General features: G+C 39.7%; 1 protein-coding gene across 6 annotated transcripts in view; it reads left to right on the forward strand.

Moving 5' to 3' along the window:
* Window positions 1-21875, forward strand: part of LOC126199103 (uncharacterized) — a 116568-nt gene extending 94693 nt beyond the window's left edge. For 2 of the 6 annotated variants that reach the window (XM_049935853.1, XM_049935858.1), the window contains exons 9-13: window positions 17596-17679; window positions 17810-17881; window positions 18015-18475; window positions 18554-18625; window positions 21166-21875. In XM_049935853.1, the coding sequence (XP_049791810.1) occupies window positions 17596-17679; window positions 17810-17881; window positions 18015-18079 (221 nt within the window). In that variant the 3' untranslated portion in view covers window positions 18080-18475; window positions 18554-18625; window positions 21166-21875. The remainder of the gene's footprint in view (window positions 1-17595; window positions 17680-17809; window positions 17882-18014; window positions 18476-18553; window positions 18626-21165) is intronic. The other 4 variants (XM_049935855.1, XM_049935856.1, XM_049935854.1 and 1 more) reach the window with 4 other exon arrangements.
* Window positions 21876-23198: the final 1323 nt, after the last annotated feature.

Raw genomic sequence — 23198 nt, forward strand, 5'->3', positions numbered from 1 at the left:
AAACAGCCACTCACAGATGTTTAGTAAGACAGTGGCAAAACATAACTATAATGTTGGAAAAGAGTACACATACCTTGCAGCTGGACAGGACATGGGATATCCGGCACATGTGCTGTCTCTAATGGCCATTGTAAATGGGATATGATTTAAAAAGAGTATCACTTGCCATGTACCTTCTTAATACTGAGACCTGCTTTGAGGCTGCAAATTATTATGACAATGCATCTGGATGCTAATGCTTCCTTGCTCAACCTTATGACCCTTATAGAGAGCAAGTCCCTTGTTCGATGCAGGACCTGAATGCACCTATCAACTCGAGGATTATTTTTTGAAGAGAAACAGCAAAGTGTAAGAGTTTTACCAGAGTGCCTACAAATACTTCATAGTATTCATGCCTGGAACTGCTCTGTAACACAAAGTACACTTTTCTGGGGCCTCCCTGCATAGCCATTTTTGAAATAACTTTCAAACTCCTTAGTCTGTTAGCCCTCTGTACCACCTTAATAACTCCTCTAATGTCAAAAAAAAATTTCTCTTCCTGTCACAAAGTGCAATGCTTTTGTAGCTTTGGTACACTTTACAATTATGTCTTTCATTTTATTCCTTCAGTTTCATTTCTATACTTGACCACCATCTCAAGCACACATTAATCAAGGATTATATTGGCCCATTACAGCAGTACAGGTCTTGTAAATGTTGTAAGATGCAGTACAATGTGGCAGAGCCATATACTGAATACCATGGTCTTCCCTCTCAGGTACACCACATGGCTGTCTGGAGTCCAATCTTCTCGCGACTGTGCATTCTTGTGACCACTTCTGCCAGCTGTCATGTACAGTGGCTGCATTCCTGCCAAGTCTTTCTGCAATATCATAGAAGGAACAGTGAGCATGTTGTAGCCCTATCGCATGACCTTGTTCAAACTTGGTGAGGTGTTGACAGTGATGCCTTTATCACCTTAAAGGCATTCTTGACTAACATCAACGCACCACGTCCGATCTCGGAGGTAATTAATACTCATGACAGTTACAGCATTTATTTAAAGCAAACCTGATCTGCATCCTCATTGTGGTCCTACTGGCACCACTCTTATGTGACTGGTGAGAAATTTGAAAAGACATTATCTTTCAGATGTAGAAACATTAGAAACCTGCCTAACAACTTCCGTTTATGGCACACAACTGTCATGTTTCCGGTAGAGCTTTGTTGAGAAGCTTAAGATTCTAGTAGTGTGCTGGATATTCTTTCTTGTGCATGGTACAACAGTTTTCTTGGGGCTGACCCTTAGATCCTGTTTCCTGCACCAGTTTTTCACAATGTTCAGTGTTATATCAGTACTAGCAAATTTGCCAAGTATTGCTATGACTAAATCATTGGCATATCCTTGGGAAAAGCAGTCTAGTATTTAGCTCTTCAGTGAGTTCATTCACCACTAGGTTCCACAGTAGTGGAAACAAAACCCTTCCCTTTGGATGCCCTCTGGTTTTCTCATTCATCATGATGGTTCCTACCTTTTTCTGCTCAACATGATCTTCATTATCTTAATCCACCTACATGTGATTGTCTTTATGGTGTGTCTTCTGCATTTCTAACCATGGATCCAAAGGTTGCATTGCTAAAGGCCCCTTTGATCCAGAAAGATTGCAGAGAGCAAATTCCTGAAAGTGTAGTTCTTTTCCACCTTTCCAAGTTGGTGAAGACGAATTCACATGATTAGCCTGGTTGATATGCCTGGTGACTTACATGTAGAGGAGCCTCAGTTAGCTTTGTTTCTCTAGTGTGCATATTAACCAGTTTTTCTGATGTCTTTTAAAGAAAGGACAGACAGATCTGTATCATATCCTTAACCTTGGTATGATCTGTTCTCCCTGGTTTCAGAATGAATACAATCTTCACTGCCCTCCAAGAATGAGAAATGGTTCCTGCCACTAGGCTAACTGTAAACAGCCTGCATAGAAATCTAATTAAATGCTGTCTTGCTTGTTGCAGTAGAGCTGGAAAGATTCCATCTGGACTGGAAGTGGTGACTTGAATGTCTGAAACATTCCCACCAACACTGAATTGTATTTTATTATTATTTGTTAATCAACATATTCTCATGGAGGTTCTCAGTTTTCCTTCTGATTATCTGTAAACTGCTGCCTCTCTGTCTTGGACTGTGTTATCCCTCAGAGTGCATTAAGGAAAGTGAGTCGTAATTAGCCTATCCTATTGTCCCTGTATACTCACTTGAGAGTGAGTATGCTCTTTCCTAGAGTACTTCATAAATTAATTGGTAGTCTGGTAAGGATTTTGTGAAGTCTGGCACAAGTAGCCATACCTTCCAATTCCTCACAGAATACCTTCCAGGATGATAGTTGGCAAAGGCCTTCCGATATCTTGCTCATTGTCCTTTCAGTCTTGCAAGGTTGAACAGTCTTCTTACCTCCTTCTTTTGAAGTTCCAGATTCCTGTTCCGCGAAGGTACATTTTTGTTTGTGCAGTTTTCTAAATGAGGTCAGAATGGCAGACAAGGGTTTCTCCAGTGTCACATGCTGTAGTTCTACATATCTATCTATTAGAATGGGCTTAAAAGTTATGTCAGTTACTTCTTCTCTTCTTATGTTCTTAAACACAGTATCCCTGCCCATATTTAGGATAAATATTAAAGGAGGTAACCAGCTCTGCTGTTCGCATCACTGCTTCCTCACACCAGGTTGCAGGCACTGCCATCACCACCAGCCAGCAGTTGTTCATGCTGTCAGCAGCTGTTAACTAGTCTTCTCACTTTCTGGAAAGGAGGAGTACTGACCTCATAAGGAAGGTATGCTGAGGCCAATACAATTTCTCTCTTGCTTCTTTCCTCATGCTGTTTCGTTCTGATCCTCACTACATCCCTGGAACAAAAGTCCGGCATCACCTGAATGCAATTCTATTTTTGCATAAAAACATCTTCTGGAGTTCCTTAGATTTCTAGCATAAATCAGCTTACCTCTGTTCCCTCAGAGGCCTGAAACACTCCCTTTATATAGATGGGGGGGGGCTTCCTGGATCAGTCATGTCTACCTCCCATCTTCTCAGAAGATGACTGAGGCTGTTAGTTGCTCCTATACTGTGTTGCAGGCTGATCTCCAACACTTACAGTTTCCATATTGTCATGATAGTTACTTCAGATATCTTTGATACCCTAATGGTAACCTGCGAGAACTGTAAGTGCACTCTCAGGTACTGTTCTTGCACTGCCCTCGTGGCTATTTTACTGACTCCAACCCCGATAGTTTAGCCATCCAGTACAACCTACTGATTGATTACTGTCTGATACTGTGACAAGATCTTTGTTTCTGCACCCTTACTTTCCTGAACAGTCTTTGGAGGAGTATCCTTAAGAAGTTCTGGCACCCAAATTGGTAACTTTGTGGTCTCAAAGTGCTCAGCCACAGTCTTGACCAGCAACTTTGCCTCCTCCCACGGAGATATCTTGGGCACTTTCTCCTTATGCTAGAGCACGATTCCCGTCCCCTCACAAGAGCACCTTTATACAGACAGATGCTCCTGAATTTTGGCCCTGGACCATTACCCTTCTCGATCTTTTCAAAGGAAGCCGTCAGAACAATCTCCACTTGCTGCGAGGTCATGTTGAGCAGTGGATATCCCTGTTAGATAACTGCCATCCTGAAACATGAGAATGTAGGGCTGTTTCCTCAATTCATGCCTCGGCTTTTTCTGGATACAATTATCCTGATAAGTGGGAGTGTTGGATCCCTCCCTTCTTTTCTTGTTTTCTGCTTGAGAGGTGGAAGATGACCGTTTGTCCCCTTCACTTTGAGGCAGTCTTTTTTGGAGATCCACTCTTTTTAAGGAGTCCATTGTCTGGCTTCCTTCTGTTTTTGTTCATTGAGAAGTTTACGCCTCTGAGCTCCAGATGAAGATTTAATAACTGACATGTGAAACTGCTACGAGACAGTTTCCTCTTCTCAGACAAGTCTATTGACTGATCCAGTTGTAGAAACAGCTTCCATCAGTTTCAACCCAGGTGTTTAAGTATTTGAGGTCTCATTATGTCCCTCATATTTTGTTTCTTCTTGTTTCATGTTCTCCATTTTGGTCCCATGGTAATTGGGGGTATATTCGGTCAACACCACAGAACCCCACATAGTGCGAGGCTATCACTCGGGGAGGTTGCCCGGTATCCCTGAGGCTTTATTAATAATTCATCTTCCCAAGTGCCACACACCTCTCGCCATGGCATGTGTCATACCTCAGGTTGGGGTCTCTGGGGAATTTGGAAAGGACTATGGGATTGAATATGGGAGGGATTAGATGTAGTGGTACACTCTCCATCAGGTTCTGCTGAAGATTGTCCAGCATGGAAGACCGTGTCAGTAGCTGTTCTACTGCCAGCGTAGCCCTCAGCATCTTGTGGACACCCAAGCCCGTCCGGGCACATGGACAGTGCTTCTACAAGGCGGTGACCACTGGAGAGTATAAACAAACGTGCTCAATTTATTATATATTTTTTAATCAATTGTGAGGAACAGGGTGGTAAATATTCTTATCAATGAATTAGGAGAAAAAGTTTACACATTGTGATTGCAGTTGTTTTCAGTAGTATGTAATTTGCAACTGTCACAGGGCAAAAATAGTACCAGTAAAATATTACGAAATGAAACAGACCCATAGTGCAGTAGTGTATCTTGCCTACATTTGAAACCAATTGTAATAAGTATTTCTTGATTTCTGAAAAGCATTTGACTACCGCATCTATGGTTATAGTCAAAAGTAGCATCATAAGGAGTACCAAGCAATATTTATGAGTGAGTGGGTTGAGGATTTTTTTTTTGTAGGGAGGCCGCAGCATGTTATTTTTGAATGAGTCATCATCAGTTGTAGAACGAATTTTGGGTGTACCTCAGGGGAGAGTGTTGGGACCCTTGATGTTCATGTTGTATGTTAATGACCTTGCAGACTATATTAATAGTAACCTCAGACTTTTATTAGTTGGTGCAATTACCTATATAAGTATTGTTTGAAAGAAGCTGCATAAATATTCAGTCAGATCTTGATAAAATTCAAATTGGTGCTAAGATTGGCAACTTCCTTTAAATGTTCAGAAATGTAAAACTATGCACCTCACAAAATAAAAAAAAAAAGTTAGTATCCTATGAGCACAATATCAATAAGTCACAGTTGGAATCAGCTAACTCATACTAACAGGGATGTGAAATGAAATGATAACATAGGCTCATTCCTGGGTAAGCAAGGTGATAGACTTCAATTTATTGGAAAACTGCCATCAGTCTGCAAAGGAGATTGCTTAAAAATCACTCATGCAACCCAGCCTGGAATACTGATAAAGTGTGTGGGACCCCTATTAGATAAGACTAACAGGGGATATTAAACATATACACAGAAGGGCAGCAGAAATGCTCACAGGTTTGTTTGACCTGTGTCGCACAGAGATGGTGAAGAAACTGAACTGCAGACTCTTGAAGATAGAGGTAAATTATCCTGAGAAAGCCTACTTAAAATGTTTCAAGAATGAAATTTAAATGATAACTCTCAGAATACACTACATTCTCCTACTTATTGATCAGATAAGAATTGTGGGAACAAGATTAGATTAATTACAGCATGCAGGAGGCATTTAATCAGTCTTCCTGCACTCAATATGTGAAATGAGTGGGAAGAAACCCCAATAACTGATGCAATGGGACATACCATGTGGCATGCACTTCAGAGTGGTTTTGCTTGAGTATGGGTGTAGATGTAGAGCACATTGGGTCAAATTTTTCCACCCTCTGATTTTACATAGCTGAAAAATGTATTTAACCATCTGGTTAGAAATGGGGCAAGTACATATAGAAATACTTACCACGCATCATCCAATCATAGCAACGTGGTAACTTCAGAATCATACCTGTTTCGACCATGCGTCCCATCAACACAAATACAGTCACTTCCATATTTTACTAACAATTTTCCGTCCACACTGCTCATCACAACTAACACAAACACTACTCAATTTTGGATACAATTCACTGTTTGTTTCTGGTGGCTTATAATACAATACACACAGATTTAACAATGAAAATCAATAAAAAATTTACTCACCAAGTGGCAACAGGAGAACACACACACACACACACACACACACACACACACACACACACACACACACACACACACACATATATCTTACCAAACGAGAAAGCACTGGCATGTTGATAGCCACAATAAAATAAAAAACACATAAACACACACACACAAATATTCAAGCTTTCGCAACCCATGGTTGCTTCATCAGGAAAGATGGAAGGAGAGAGAAAGACGAAAGAATGTGGGTTTTAAGGGAGAAGGTAAGGAGTCATTCCAATCTCGGGAGTGAAAAGACTTACATTAGGGGGAAAAAAGGACAAGTATACAATCGCTAGCGCGCGCGCGCTCACACACACACACACACACACACACACACACACACACACACACACCTGCACATATAGACACAGGCGGATATGTCTGCCTGTGTCTGTATTTGTGCAGATGGATATGCGTGTGTGTGTGTGTGCGCGCCGTACAGAAGCAAATAACCAGAGCCACTTCCTCATCCCCTAAAACCCAGAACCTCCCACAGAAGAACCACAAAAGTGCCCCACTTATGACAGGATACTTTCCGGGACTGGATCAGACTCTGAATGTGGCTCTCCAGCAGGGATACGACTTCCTCAAATCCTGCCCTGAAATGAGATCCATCCTTCATGAAATCCTCCCCACTCCACCAAGAGTGTCTTTCCACCGTCCACCTAACCTTCGTAACCCCTTAGTTCATCCCTATGAAATCCCCAAACCACCTTCCCTACCCTCTGGCTCCTACCCTTGTAACCGCCCCCGGTGTAAAACCTGTGCCATGCACCCTCCCACCACCACCTACTCCAGTCCTGTAACCCGGAAGGTGTACACGATCAAAGGCAGAGCCACGTGTGAAAGCACCCACGTGATTTACCAACTGACCTGCCTACACTGTGAAGCTTTATATGTGGGAATGACCAGCAACAAACTGTCCATTCGCATGAATGGACACAGGCAGACAGTGTTTGTTGGTAATGAGGATCACCCTGTGGCTAAACATGCCTTGGTGCACGGCCAGCACATCTTGGCACAGTGTTACACCGTCCGGGTTATCTGGATACTTCCCTCTAACACCAACCTGTCAGAACTCCGGAGATGGGAACTTGCCCTTCAGTACATCCTCTCTTCTCGTTATCCGCCAGGCCTCAACCTCCGCTAATTTCAAGTTGCCGCCACTCATACCTCACCTGTCTTTCAACAACATCTTTGCCTCTGTACTTCCGCCTCGACTGACATCTCTGCCCAAACTCTTTGCCTTTACAAATGTCTGCTTGTGTCTGTGTATGTGCGGATGGATATGTGTGTGTGTGTGTGTGTGTGTGTGTGTGTGTGTGTGCGAGTGTATACCTGTCCTTTTTTCCCCCCAAGGTAAGTCTTTCCGCTCCCGGGATTGGAATGACTCCTTACCCTCTCCCTTAAAACCCACTTCCTTACGTCTTTCCCTCTCCTTCCCTCTTTCCTGAAGAAGCAACCGTTGGTTGCGAAAGCTAGAATTTTGCATGTATGTTTGTGTTTGTTTGTGTGTCTATCGACCTGCCAGCGCTTTTGTTTGGTAAGTCTCATCATCTTTCGAGTGGTGGCAGAAGGAGAAAAAAAAATCTATTTAATGCAAGCTTTCAGAGCCAGTGGCTCTTCCTCCCAGCAGAAGGATGGAAAGGGAAGAAGAGTGGTGAAGGGAAAGGAACTAAATAGTTTTAGGGAAAGTCATCCAGAACCTTGGGTCAGGGGATACTTCCCAGACAGAATGAGAAGGAAAGACTCTTTCAAAAAGAAGAGATGTAGTGAGGACAGTTTGGAGTGGTACAAATGGTGGGAGTGGCAAAAAGAAGCAGAGAGTGGAAAAAGATAGAAAAATGGAAGAAAAGCAAGCAAAAACAGACAGTGGTTAACAAGAGGAAATGAGTGGGTGAGAGTTTCTCACCACAAAAGTGGTCTATATGATACAAAAAATTATTGGAAAAGAAAAAAATCTATAGGGAACGTTGTGAAAGAGACAGAATTGTAAAAACTGGTCAAACAGAAAAAGAAAATCTTTCTTTCTCACCCTGTCCGGTTTGTGTCCCCTGACCCAGAGTTCTGGGTGACTTTTCTGAATTCTACCCATTTTCTCACACCTCTACAGTTCATTTCCCTTCACCCCTCTTCCTTTCCTTTAACCCTTCTGCTGGAAGGAGGAGCCACTGGCTCTGAAAGCTTTGCATTAAATAGATTTTTTTTTCCTTCTTCTGCCACCACTCAATAAGTAGATTTTTTATCTACACAATACACACAGATTGTCACTTTACTTAATTTCTTCTAACCAAGCTTTGTCACTCATCCTATCACTTGGATATCTGTCTGATTGAAGCCTGCAAATCTATGCCAGCCCTAGGACTTTGTGGGATCACCTTTCTCCAAACTTGTAACCCATCCTATTCCATGAATTTTGTCAAGAACAGCACAAAACGGGATTCAGACAGCAAGTCAACCACTGTACTCTCCCGCTTTTGTTCCATCAGCTGCAGATTACTAAACTGTGATCATGGCCGACATGAGTGGACACACAATTGACTTCCTATTACTTCCTAATAAAGGACTTTCATCGCTGCAAGACATTTACCATTGATTTCACTACTTCCTGTCAATTTCAGTTTTCTGCTTACTTAATCCTTGGACATAAATTGACCTGACAAATAGAAAACATAGCATCATGTTGAACTATCAACAACAAACTTAGTGCCAAAGGGTTTGATGAATTTGGAATGTGTAGCACCTTCCATTTCCACCTTCAAAATTTATCTTCTCCAGACGATTCCAGCTCTTTATATTTGTATAGGGCTGAAAATGTAGCATTTATTTTTAGCAAAATTCACATTTCTTTCTTTGTAAATGATTAGACATAGAAATTTAGAAGGTTATCACACTACATGCCTGAAGACAAAGTTGTAATGGTTTGAAATAAATTTCTGTTCATTAGGGAGGTTTTTGACTGAAATGTTTGCTTTTGCAAAAAATTCAGTATGTTATTTTCTGAAATGAGTGTTGCTTGTTTTCCTTTTTTGTCTCTCTTTAAGCTTTGAACTAATGACTGTATCTATTGAGAAGCAGCAGCATTTTGTGACTGGTGAATTGAATGCTTTTCTGGTTTAAGGTGTTTTACTGTAGCCATATTTTCACTACTCAAGGTGAAATCTAACTTTGGCTCAGAAGGGGGTAAATTATGCTGCCACAAAAGTCTTTGGTCACTTACCTAATAGCATCGAAAGTCTGACAGATAGCCATATAGCATTTAAAAGGAAATTAAAAGAATTTCTGAGTGGCGACTCCTGCTCACTAGATAAATTTTTGGATATAGTTATTGGGTAATTTCCCCACCCCTCAACCAAAAAAAAAAAAAAAAAAAAAAAAATTGTCATGTAATATTTTGTGTAATGTAATATCTTGTATAGACACCTTTTATTAACCTGACTCGTTCCACATCATTATGAAGTGTCCTATTCATGATCTGTGGAACAAGTACTAATCTAATCTAATCTCAATATTGTTTTCCCACCCAATTCGGTAATTACAAAAATCTGCAGAATATTAATTTTGTCCTTTTGTGGGCATTCATCACCATACAACCAACACTTGACAATGCTACGGATAGAACCGACAAGGTATTTAGCTTAGAAGTAGAATGAAAAATAACTATTTGCATATCGGGAAGAATTTTGGTGCAGTCGAAATACAAAGGGCATTCAAAAAGTTTTGCACAGTTGTCTCTAATTTTTTCATTTTTTGCAGGAGGAGAACGAAATTTTTTGTGAACATACTTGGAACATTGAGCTATACATTGAGCTTATTCAGTGTAGCCTCCATCAGCTATGACGCATCTGGCCCAACGTTCTTTCCATGATGTAAATGCACTTCGGTAAAATTCTGGGGATTTATTTTTACATCATCACTTTACACAGGAAATACAGTCTTTCTCACCGTCAAATGTTTTACTGCGCAGGTGGGCCTTCAGACGACCAGAGAGGTAAAAATCAGACGGAACCAAGTCCGGACTGTAGGGAGGATGAAGAACAATTTTCTCCTGTGTCATAAGGGGTGAATGGGTTTGGCAGTGTCATGGTGTAGTCTGATGAGCTGCACAGATTTTTCTGTACCCTAGTGACTGTGCCAGTGACACCACACTACCCAATGACAAACGAGTCATTTCAGCAAGCTGTCGTCACACATGTTATTTTGGATGATTTGATCAATGGCCTTCTTATTCACATCACTGACTGACGTCGATGGTCTACCGCATCATGGATTGTCCAGTAGAGAGAAATCACCTTCTTTAAACCACTGCACCCACCGCTGGATACTGCTGCGATCCACTGTGTCCTCCACATAAACAGGGAGCAACTTCCTGTGAATCGATGTGGCAGAGTCATTGCCGGTCTTAAAGAGGAACTCCATCACTGACCGTTCCCGCAACCTGACATCTACTTCAAGGTCCATTATGGCTCACCTGTAAATAAAAGAAAATACTATTAAATACCAACTTATAGCTAAATGTTCCAAGTATGTTCACAAAGAATTTCATTCTCCTCCTGCACAAAATAAAAAAAAATTAGAGACAGCTGTGCAAAACTTTTTGAACGCCCTTGTACTTTGAACAGATTTGTTTTTTAATTGTTACAGTGCCAAGTTCGGGCACTATAAACTGGCAGCCACCTGTGAGGCTAAACAAATTGCAGTTATGACCCCCAGAGGGAAAAGAAGTGGTATAGGGAAATAAGCAGTGGCAGAGCAACAGCCTACACTCATATTCTGTGTTTCTGCAGGAGCATAACTGACACGTGGTCACCAGGACCACTGATTCCTGCTGGTATTGTGAGGTTCATACTCGAACTCCATAATGGATCAGCATTAGTCTCTCCACTTATTTCAAAATACAAAATGAACAACAAGCAACACACAACAAAAGACATCTGATAACAGTTATTGTGCAATTACTTGCCGAAGTCTGCAGTGTCGTAAACGAGGTAGTTCAGACGCAACCTCTACAGCTATTCAATGCAATCACAGTTCAAAACATCTGCTCCCTAAAACTGCAACATTAAATCTATTCACATTATGTCAATTTTTTAACTGTAGTCAGCGAGCAAACATACTCGTTTCTTTGTTCTAAGGTGCTAGATCTCACAGCTTAGTACTACACTGCATTATGTGGCAAGTGTTTTACACAGACCATTCCACTGCTCACAGTTGGCATGGCACCAGAGCATTGAGTGCACAGATGTGTCATTGCATTTATGCACTCTTTTTGTTTTGCAAACACATTCTTATGCACTTTACTTTTTCAAACCGGACTTCACCAGGCAGTGCACAATACCAATAACCAAAAACTTGTTACATTTTAATATCTGTATGCAGAAAATTAGGCTGTTTAAAGTTATCTCTGATAAATTAGTTCATCTGAATACATTTCGCTATAAAATAGCATCTTTTAGATAAATTCACATTTTTGCATCTTGAGGTAGAATTCACATCTATATTTACATTTATCACAAAATGTGAATTTTTCAGGTCCTTATGTATTGGAAATGATCCACCCACACTTGATCCAAAGCTTTCAGTATGTCATGTGAGAAAAATGTGAGTTGGATTTCACATGCTCCATGGTTTTGGAATCCATGCTGTTTGGCATGAAGGAGGTCATTCTGTTCAAATACCACATCTTGTTTGAGCTCAGAATATGTTCTAAGATTCTACAACCCATCAGTATTAGGCATACGGGACAATAGTTTTGTGGATCACTTCTGCTGCCCTTCTCGTAAACAGGTATGATCTGTGATTTCTACTAACTATTGCCCACAATTTTTTGTTTGAGGGCTCCACAGTAGATTGTAGTTATAAAAGGGGCTAACTCAGCTACAGGTTCAGTATGGAATCTGACAGGGATTCCATTGTGTCCTAGAGTTTCATTCAGTTTTAATGATTTCAGCTGCTGACACTAACATAAAGTTCTCGTCTTCTCAGTATTACGGGAATTAATTTAGGCCAGTTCTCCTGGGATTTCCTGTGTAAAGGAATATTTGATAATGAGGTTAAGCATATCAGTTTTTGCTTTGCTACTCTCAATTTCAGTTCCTGCCACATTTGCGACTGTGCAGACACTAAATTTGATGCCACTAACAGACTTCACAGACAACCAGAAGTTCTTTGGGCTTTGTAAAAGATCATTTGACAACATTCTGCTGTAGTTATCATTGAAGGCTTCACACACTGCTCTCTTGGCAGCCATATGTGTTTCATTCAGCATGTCTGTATCTGTAGCCCTATGCTTTTTTCCCCACCTGTTATGCAGTATTCTGTTTCGTTAGAAGTTTCTTTGCCATGACTGTAGACTGTGGATGGACCCTCACGTTAAGAATTGTTCTACAGTGTACATATCCATTCAGTGTATAGTCAATGATTTTTTTAAATGTGAGCCATAATTCCTTTACATGATCCTGTCCTGTGTTGAAAGTTCTTCGCTGAGATATGACATTACTGCCTTTTTCTCTAGTTTACTGAACGTTGTACATCTTTGTATATTGGTGATCATTTCTGCCCCAACCACGTCTGACATCTACATCCTCAAAGGGGTCAGGCCTATTTATTGCCATTAGATCTAATATATACTGAGGTCCATCATGAGTGGGGCTCTGAACTATATGTTCTAGTTAGTTTTCTGAGAAGACATATAGTAGTTTTTCACAGAAAGTCATGTCATGCTCACTACTAACAAGACTGTAATTTTACCAATTTATTATTGGATGATTAAAGTCTTCACTGATGATTACTGTATAATTGGGGAACTTATGTACAAGTGAACTGAGGTTTTCTCTAAATTTTTCAGTTACATCAGGAGGTGAATCTTGTGAGTGATTGGGTCCAATACTGTTTTATGTTCACTCCTGATACTGAGTCTTGCCCAAACAATCTCACGTGTAGCATCAATTTCTAACTCGGTGAATTTGAGTTTCTTGTCTACTGCGACAAATACACCACCTCTATTTCCTGTTGGTCCGTCTTTTAGATATACACTGAAAAATTTTGGACAAAAATCTTACTGTTATCAACTTCAGGTTTCAGCTAGCTTTCTGTATCTAGTATTGACTGCTTTTCAGGAGCGCTTCAAACCCTGGCACTTGACTGTGAGTGTTTTGGCAGTTAACTACTAGGATTTTAACAGTGTCTCGTGTAAGGGCCATTCTTTTCAACGTTAGACTTATACTTCTGGGCCATTCCGTGCCAAGTGGTCTAATTTTGGGAGGAGTTCCCACATGACCATCATGGATTCTGCTGATATTTTTTGTGAGCATTCAAACATGTTTCCAATAAACATTGGTAAAGGTTCATGATCACTAGTTCAATGCTTCCAGGGATTTGTTTGACCCCATAGTGCAGCTGTCAACAGTGCACATGTGAGTTTTCGGCAACTTTGAGGCATAATATCTCTGGTGGTATTTTCTTGAAAGAAACTAAACTAGGCCATTTTGGACAACTCCCTACACTTTCTTAAGTTACATAATAAAAAATATTTCCTGATCAATTCTTATATGGATAATTTGAAGCAAAGTTGCCTGAAAAAATTGATAAAGAAAATGTGAAGTTGAGCTTCTTATACCTCTGGAAATAATTACGGGATGAACCTCAGACAAAAACTTACCAAATTAAGATGTTAGCAAAAATGGTTATTTTTGGCTCACTTTCATAAAAAGTCTTTTGCATTTTCATTAGAAGGATGATGATTTAAACAACAATGTGATCATGCAAGATCCTAAAAAATGAAACAGTGTGGATGTGCTTTGAAAACAGATCTATATTCCGGTGGTACTCAAATCTGACATCTTTAATTATTTTGTACAATAGTTTAGTACTCTCTGGGGAATGTAATATCAGGAGTCCTGAAGACTAGAAACTGAAATAAAGTCTGAATATCTCGAAAAACTTCAAAAAAGGGATGTCTTTTGTCACTGCTCATGACATGTTTGTGATTTTTCTGCAGTAACTACAATATCAAACTGGCTATAAACTTCACAATTTAACTGTGCATTCCCAAGGCAGTGGAGATCACAGTAGTAAAATTGTTGCATAACAGCTGCAGCACACATCATATAAATAGCCTTCAGGTTTCACACCATTGTAACATTGTGTGAATTTTGGTGAAGTGCTGCTTTTTATTATGTAATGCTCTTGATGTGCTAGTTTAATTCTGGTTTAAGGTATAGCATATTTTATGTTAGCGTAGTTTGCAGTTTGTGGAACATTTGTGAAAAATTGTATGAATGTTGCTGTGGTCCATGGTGGCTTAACCACTGCTGCTTTTAAAATGATGAAACCTGATTCGCTGTTGCCATAGGGGCCATGCGCAATACCTATGCAGCAGTAGCCATGTGTGGGTTTCTTTACCACAAGTTCCCAACTGTGATAAGGGTTTCTTTACATGGGAGCCCAGACTAATGATACTTAATAAGTGTCTGTCAAAACCCAAAGCTAGAAGAGGTTCCTTTTAGGATCCTAAGCCTATGTTTACTTCAAGCTACATGAATTTTTGACAGATTTCATTAATTTGCTGCAGAATGTCATGCGGAAATGGGAGTGTTTTGGAAGAAATATTGATAAGACAGAACCCAAAAAATTAAACTTTTCAAATGTGATTGCCTCAAATTATTTGAGCCACAAAAAAGAAATAACTGTTCTTTTCGTTGGATTCCTTATTCCACTTCATTTTTTATAAAAAGAATTTTGTAGAGCTGAGTGCTGTAGAGATGTCTAAAAAAATGAGACTACTTATTTGCAGTTTTTCTGACTCACATTCATTTCCTAGTCACCAGGAGTTTTGATATTGTCTTCAACAGAGAGTATTAAAGAAACGTTGAACATAATAAAAGACGTCAGATTTGGGTACCTGCGGAATAAGGGCCCATTTTCAATGCACCTCCACCTTATCAGTTTTTATGGCCGTGTATGCTCACATTGCAAAACCAAATATAGTTTTTAGGTGGTTTAGAACATGGGCTTTCTAATGAAAATGGTTTAAAAGAGTTTGCAGAAGACTTTTTTTTTTTTTGTAAAAGTGGGTTAAAAATAGCCATTTTTGGCAAAATCATCATCTTTGCCCTCAACTTGTAAAGTATTGGAAAGTGGTAGGAGAATAACATTTTAAATTCTAACACCTTATGTTGGTAAATTATTACATGCTATGTCTCAAGTTCATCCCACAATTACTTCCAGAGACATAAAAAGCTGAACTACACATTTTCTTTATGTGTCTATTTTTTCAGCAGTCTTTGTTTCAAATTGTCCATACGAAAATGGTTCAGGAAATCTTTTATTATTATCTCACTTAAGAGAGCACAAAAAGGTGTACAAGATTGCTTTCGAGAAAATGTATTGTCACAAAGTTGCAAAAAGATCACATAATTATTGAGAGAGATGTGAGCTCGGATCAAGTAACTGGAAATGATAGTTTCAGCACAAGTGAAGGTTTGTCAGATAATAAAAAGAATATTTAATTATCACGGAAGCTGTTGCTTGAATGGTAGTGCAGTTCAGCTGGTGAAAATAATGGTAACATCACTGAAGGGATATGTAGATGTCTTTTGAGCTCAGAATAGTAGTTCTTTCACTGGCCCAGAAAGGAGCCACAAGAGAGATCTTGTTCCACAGATAAGGCTATTATCTACAAAGGAAACAAAATTGTCACATGACCTACCTATGGCAGAAGAAACCCATTTGGTGTCATCACTTCGCCATCCGCTTGTCTCATACAAATTTATTCACTTGGCGCCGGCAGTGTTAATTAAGATTATTTGGCTTGTCGCCAGCTGCTTGTCACCTTTCCATTGATGACAAGCTTCAAACACATTGACTTTTGTGCACTTTAATTTTTCCATAAATCCTCTATTTTTCTGTATTGTTCCACAAACTCGAATTTTCTTTTCAAGTAACTTCTCTGCAAGTTCTACACTGTTACAATAATTATCCATGGACAGTTGGTGATGCTTTCCTTAAGAAGGTGTAAGTAGTTCCATCACTGCGGCCGGTGTGGCCGAGTTGTTCTAGGTGCTTCAGTCTGGAACCGTGCAACCACTATGGTCGCAGGTTCGAATCCTGCCTCGGGCATGGATGTGTGTGATGTGCTTAGGAGAGTTAGGTTTAAGTAGTTCTAAGTTCTAGGGGACTGATGACCTTAGGTGTTAAGTTCCATAGTGCTCAGAGCCATTTTAGTTCCATCACTGTTTTTGCTAAAGGCGGTCCAGCACTGGAATATATCTTGAATGAGGAAATGTATCTCATACTCAAATCACACAGCATCTGAATGAGTATGCCATATTTCATAATTTTCCACGGATTGTAAACTTTAACTGTCAATGCCAAAGTATCATTCCTTCATCAAATGAGATTTTTTTACATAGATTAAATGTTTCTTTAAAGTTTTTGTAAAAATAATCAATTATGAATTGCACTTTGAATAGCTGGTCGGCATTATCCGGTTTATTGTTGTTGTCAGAAAAATGTAAAAATGGTAATATTTGTCTGAATCGTTGTTTTTTTTTTTTACGCTTCTCATAAGTATTACAAGCCCAAAGTTTGGGTCCCACAACATTGACAAATTTGGCTCTTTTTTTTTTAATCCAGTTTCCTTCTATTACAATTTTGACTTTAGTACTTGTTGGTTTCATTGTTAATATATTCATATAGATCATTCCCAATTTATAATTCTGCGATATCCTCAATGCTCCGTGTATCTTTAAAAAATATGTTTGGACCCAGAAAGCTTTCAAATTTATTATTGGTCCTCGGTTAATCAAAGTCTGACCACTGTGCACTGTCTTCTTTGTCTGATTCATCCAAATCAGTTGGCAACCGCAGTGTTCACTGAATTCCTCTTGGACATATTTCACTGTCTTCCAACGATTCTGCTTCACTTTCATTTTTTTAATGTCCATTGTCTTCTTCTCAGTCAACCAAGTTGTCCAGAACATCAGACAGAATGTCCGCGCATTCATCGTAAATAATTGTATCGTCTCTTTCATCTGCCATGATGAAAGGGCACAACTACTTATAAAAACAGAAAACTTGTTGACGTGTGTAACTTATTGTTACTTAAACAAAACATCAACAGAATGCAAAAGATACTAAACTGCTGTCGCCAGCCACTGCGTGAACTATGGTCACGACACCACTGTGAAGTCATCTGCCACTGGATGATACTATACACACGGCACCACTGTGGTGTCGCCGGCCGTTGACTGCTATTTCACGCTCGACACCATAGTGGTATCGCTGGACAGCAGAGTGTTCAGAACACTTCAGGATGTGGGTTTGTACCACTAATTTACAAGTAGTGGGTGGTAATATTAAAATACATAAAATGTTCATGCTCTCAGCTTTGTATCAAGTAGGTCTATGCCAATATATATGTACAATGTCAGTTCAGTACCTATCTGTATTATCTGAACTCCAACTTGAAATTATTTTCAGGACCCAACAACACTGATGGAATTACTGTGGTGGAAGATGGTACTGAATTATGGCAGAAAGACCTGCAACAACACAGATTACCTGGTATGTGATGGCTAAATTCCTTAAAGTACACTCCTTTTCGTGTGATTTATCTTTCACTTCATGTGCGTACACTGCTGCTTTTTTATTCCAGTGTACTTTGTCTGCATCCTGATTTAAAATTTATTTGCAGGGCCTGTCAGTGTGACTGTGGAGCTTAATAGTGCCATGTCATGGCAACAGGACCAGCAGCACTTCACACCAGGTATGAGGTGGTAAATTCCATGTAGTGCACCATATGGCAGTGAATTTGATTAATCTCTAAATCCATGCATGCACAATTTTAGTTTCTGTTCCAGTGGACTATGTTTGCAAACTGATTTAAAATCTATTTGCAGGTGTCAACACTAAGCAAGGTGTTGCTGTGGAGCATAGTTATGCTATGCCATGGCACTTATCATAGCGATACAGCACACGAGTGTAACACAGCTTCAGCAGTGCTGGGTAGTGTCAACTCCACTGGATGGTATGGGATCAGAAATAAACATGTCAGGGAAACCCTTCTGACAATTTTATCCCAGATGTGTGCAGGAGCAGGAGCAAATCTAGTCATGGTCAGGTTGGAACCATTTGTTATATTTCTCTTGAATACCTTAAAAAAGAGTCTTTAGTGGCTACATTCAGCAGGTGCTGAGTGGGCATCAAATTCATAGTTCTTGGCAATCATTCCAGGCTGGCGGCGCGAGCTGCGTCAGTTGCCGGCTACATGGCGAGGATGGTATCGCGGCAGTGGGTGACGGAAGCAATGGCATTCGGTCACTGATTCACTCCCTTTTTCTGGCTGGGTGGCCAGTTCTTAGTATGTATCATGTTACTTCTTTCTTCCATCATACTGTATCTGTATTACAGATTAAAATGTATTTTCTGGGCTCAACAGTAATCAAGAGTAGTCCTGTGAAGAAGTGCAATCCCATGCAGTGGGAGCCACAACTGTATCGCAGCACACCAGGTGTGTGATAGAAGATCACTTCGTAGTACATGAAATTACTCGGTTTTGTGATACTACCATAAGTTTGTCACTACTAACTCGAGATTCCAGATTAGGTTAAAAGCACAGTGTTGCTTTCCGGTACCTCCCTCATGTGGCTGACAAGGGGACCCTCCATACTGCAAACCATGGATTTTGTTGTGCTTCAAATATGTTGCAGAGGCACTTGCCCTGAGTACCTGGCTATCTGGTTGTTCAGCAACAGGCCTTGATTTTTCAGAAAATCGATTTTGAAGTTCATTTGCACTATTTGTACATCCGTAATGTTACATATATTTCGAGCAAGCCAGCGTAGCACATCGATAAAGGTTCACAGCTACCGCACTGGAGGTACCGTGTTCAAATCCTGCCTTGTGTACCCCCCCCCTCCCCCCCTCCCCAAAAATCGACCGAATTTTTCAATTTTATTTCAAAGAGTATCAACAAACAGTGTAAGGTGTGCGAAACTATAAAGATGTATTCAGTTATTACATCTACACACATCCATTGCTTTTCATTAAATATATCATTAAAATTTTGTATGGATACAGCTCAAGCTGTGTGTCTTACACCTGTAAGTCCTAAGGTATGGATGGAAATACAAACTATTGAAATACAAGACGTGTTTTTTAAGTAAGGTCTGTTTGAAGATAAGTACACAACAAAAGGTTATTTCAAAAAAGTAAATTTATTTTCAGAAAATACATAATTCACTCTATTTTTCGACATAGTTGCCAAGTTTGTTGAAACGTATCATACCTCTCAACCAATTTTAAAAACCCTTCTTCATAAAAACTTGCCGCCTACTCCGATAACCAAGAGTTCACTGTTGTTTTCATGTCGTCGTCGTCGTCATTGTAACAGTTGCCATTGAGGTGTTGTTTGAGGTATAGGAAGAGATGGTAATCGCTCGGCGCAAGATCAGGACTGTAGGTTGGGTAGTCTAAAATTTCCCAGCCAAAACTTCCCAGCAGAACTGTCCAATAAATCGTGGGTCTGACCTGCAGTGTGAGGTCTTGCATTGTCATGGAGGAGGACAATTTCCTTCGTCAGCATGTCGTGTCTTTTGTTTTGAATTGCACTGCGTAGCTTTCTCAGGGTTTGGCAGTGTGCTTCTGCATTTATAGCGGTTCCTCATTGCATGAAGTCAACCAACAAAACACCATGCCTGTCCCAAAACACTGACACCATGATTTTGCACTAAGATGAAGTCTGTTTGGCCTTCACCTTTACGGGCGCGTGTGTGTGTGTGTGTGTGTGTGTGTGTGTGTGTGTGTCCATTCCATGCTCTGTTGCTTTGCTTCAGGCATGATATATGCGAAACCCATGTTTCGTCTCCAGTTAGATCTGACTTAAGAAGCCGTCACCTTATTCATGATAATGAGTCAAGAACTTCATCACACACTCAGATCTTTGGTTTTTGTGGTCGTCTGTTAGGAGTTTCGGGACCCAACAGGAGCACAGTTTCCTAAGCTTTAGGTGTTCATAAACAATGTTGTAAAGCACTGATCTTGACACGTCAGGAAATTCGTTTGAGAGACCTGTTATTGTGAGATGCTTTTTCTCACGAATCCTTGCTTCAACTAAAGCCACCAAATCATCTGTAATCAAAGAAGGGCAACCGGAGCTGTCCTCATCATGGACATTGTCACTGCCATCTTTGAATTCTCGTACCAACTTATGCACTTTGCTTTCACTCATAACAGTATCCCATACACTTCGCAAATCTGTCGATGAATTTCTCCAGCAGATAGGTTCCTTGCTGACAAAAACTGTATCATTGAGTGAACCTCACACGCAGCAGGTGAGTTGATAGTCTTAAACATTTTGAAAGCACAGAACAGAACTGTACAGGTTAGCTACAGAGCTGAAACTGAGCACAGTTGTTCCCGTGGCATGCCGGTACACGATGCACGTGCTTGTTGCCATATGCATGCGAACTACTAGTGTCTACAACAAAACAGACCTTACTTGAAAAACATGCTTCGTAGTTTTACCCAACCAACTGTGATGTGCATCTGCATAGATTGTGCTTGTTCACGATGTTGAAACAGTCTTTGTCTTCTCAAGGAAAACTTGGTACATCTGTATAACAATTTTTGCAACTAGAAGAGCAATATTTGTGATATGCATCTGCAGCCAGTTCATAAGCACTACTACTCCTGCTGCTGCTACTACTACTACTACTACTACTACTACTATTACAGTGAACTAATGTTTATGTAAAGTCCTTGTTTCCAACCACATTTCACTTCAATTTTTTTTTTTTTTTTGGACAATTCAGAGAGCATAAATATATGCTAATGCCTATTTTCGAATTATTGCTTGTGCTGTTGTAATTTAATGACTAAATGCAGAAGAAACTACAGTTGAGGCTAGTCAGACAGCCAGCTCAAACTAACGGTAGTTAACTGTCATAACATTTTATTTCTGTTCATTGCAATTTTAAGTGAATAGTTTCTATACAGTTTTCACTAAAATCAACCTGGGTGTTTTGTGTAAAACATCCTTTTCTTCTTCAGGTGGACGATGTTGGCACATCGAAGGATGGTGATTCAGCTCCAGCATCTTGCAAGCTGAAGGTGGATCTTGCAACAAACAATGTTGCGGATGTCTACAGTAACTGTATATTTATAGTGAATAATCCAGCATCCTCACAGACAGTTCACGAGTCACTAGATATTCAGACATCCACACCTAGGTCCTCAACAACTAAGAAAAGAAAGCAAAGTGAAGAATATGGATCTGCAGTTCAGCTGATAGCAAAGGCACTCCAGGAAGATGTTGATGGTGATGGTGATGGTGATGAAACAGTCCTGTTTGTTAAATTTCTCGGAGCAGAAATTAAAAAAATAGAAGTGTGACAAAAAGAAGACATCTGAGATTATAACTAATGAAAGTATTCTATAGAGATTGATGAATAAATTTAATTTTGAAATGTAATTTGCTTCTAGACTATGGAACTATATTCTGTACCTGTCTCACGATGTATCCTAATATTACCTCCAGAGAGAGAATAATATGGGATCATTCATGTCTCCAGGCAGTGTTTCTTCATATGAGCAAACTGACTGCATTTATTCACAAGCAGTTGTAAATAATTGTGTGCAGCAAATCTCTCTAAATCTGATCAAATATAGAACAGACTGTTGTCAGTATTTTTGCACACTATGATCAGTTTATTCAGTAATTCAGCCATCCAATGTGAGCCGTGTTAAAAGAGCATGTGAAATATTGCATTATAACAACCTATTTCGCGTAGAATTAAATTCAAGGTTAAAGCAACATTATATAATACTGGTATTTCCCATCTTTATGTACTTTCATTTTGTATGATAACACACTTTCAGTGAGGTGAAATCTGCCTGCTTTTTTTGGTCCTATTTAATATACAGTTTGAAATGATCAGCTCAATCATCTACATAATTAAAGGGTTACATTTCATGCATCTCTGTTTAAAATGTCATTGTTTCTGTGAATGCAGCATGCTGTGTAACTTATTTTTGCAGAAATTTGGGCACAGCTCCCTGTTCAGCTAAAGTGCACCTCACATAGGAATGTGGCCCAATATTCAGTAGCTAGCTGTTGGGTACAAGAATCTCTTTCCTGCTAGGTGCACTATTGTCATACTTCACAACAATGCAATTTAATTCACAAAGCGAGCATATTATTGATTCAATTATCGGGTTATTTTCTTGTTGCCTTATAGCTGTGAACGTATATCTTTAAATGTGTTAGTGCAATTTCCAAATAAATGTGTCAAGTGATGGCAATAAACGTGAAGTGCTTAACAAACAGGCAACAGGGATAATTTACCATGCTTACAGCTTCTTCAAACGTTAATCTGAAAGTGAGGCTCCCATCGTTGACATTTTGAAGGCACAAGAAAGAACTGCAGAAGTGTGTGGTATAGGCAAGAGAACTGTACAGTGAATGATAAATAAAAGTGTCAGAGCTATAGAAACATCAGGAGAAGTTGCTTTCGTGTCGCCCTGGAAAGCGTCGAAATCACAAGGAACCTGTAACACAAATGGACGATTTTGACAAGGATGAATTAAGGCGCTCCATCTTTGAAATGTATACAAATGGTGAATATCCGACTTCACAAAAACTTGTTAAAATTATGAATGACAAAACTGGCTTCAAAGGAAGTGCTTCATCAATGCAAACAATTTTAAAAGCCATTGGTTTCAAATATGTTAAAAGTAACGATGGGTGAAAGTTTTTAATGGAATGAATCGACATAGCTGCAACATGAGCCACATTCCTTGGAAAGATCCACAAAGTAAGCAAAGGTAGTTCAACAGTGTATTACCTGGATGAAGTGTGGGTGAATCAAAATCAGCTGCTAGAAAATGAGTGATGGTAGTGGCGGTTTTAATGTTCCCGTAGGGAAGAGTTCTCGAATAATTATTCTGCATGCTGGCTCTTCTTCTGGTTTTGACTCTGAGAGTAAACTTGTTTTTAGATGTAAGAAAAACAGCAGTGACTACCATTTGGAAATGACTGCAGTCGCTTTCAAGAAGTGGTTCACTAAACAGTTCTTGCCATATCT

The sequence above is a fragment of the Schistocerca nitens genome, chromosome 8, assembly GCF_023898315.1.
Source record: "Schistocerca nitens isolate TAMUIC-IGC-003100 chromosome 8, iqSchNite1.1, whole genome shotgun sequence".
NCBI classification, from domain to species: Eukaryota; Metazoa; Arthropoda; class Insecta; order Orthoptera; family Acrididae; genus Schistocerca; species Schistocerca nitens.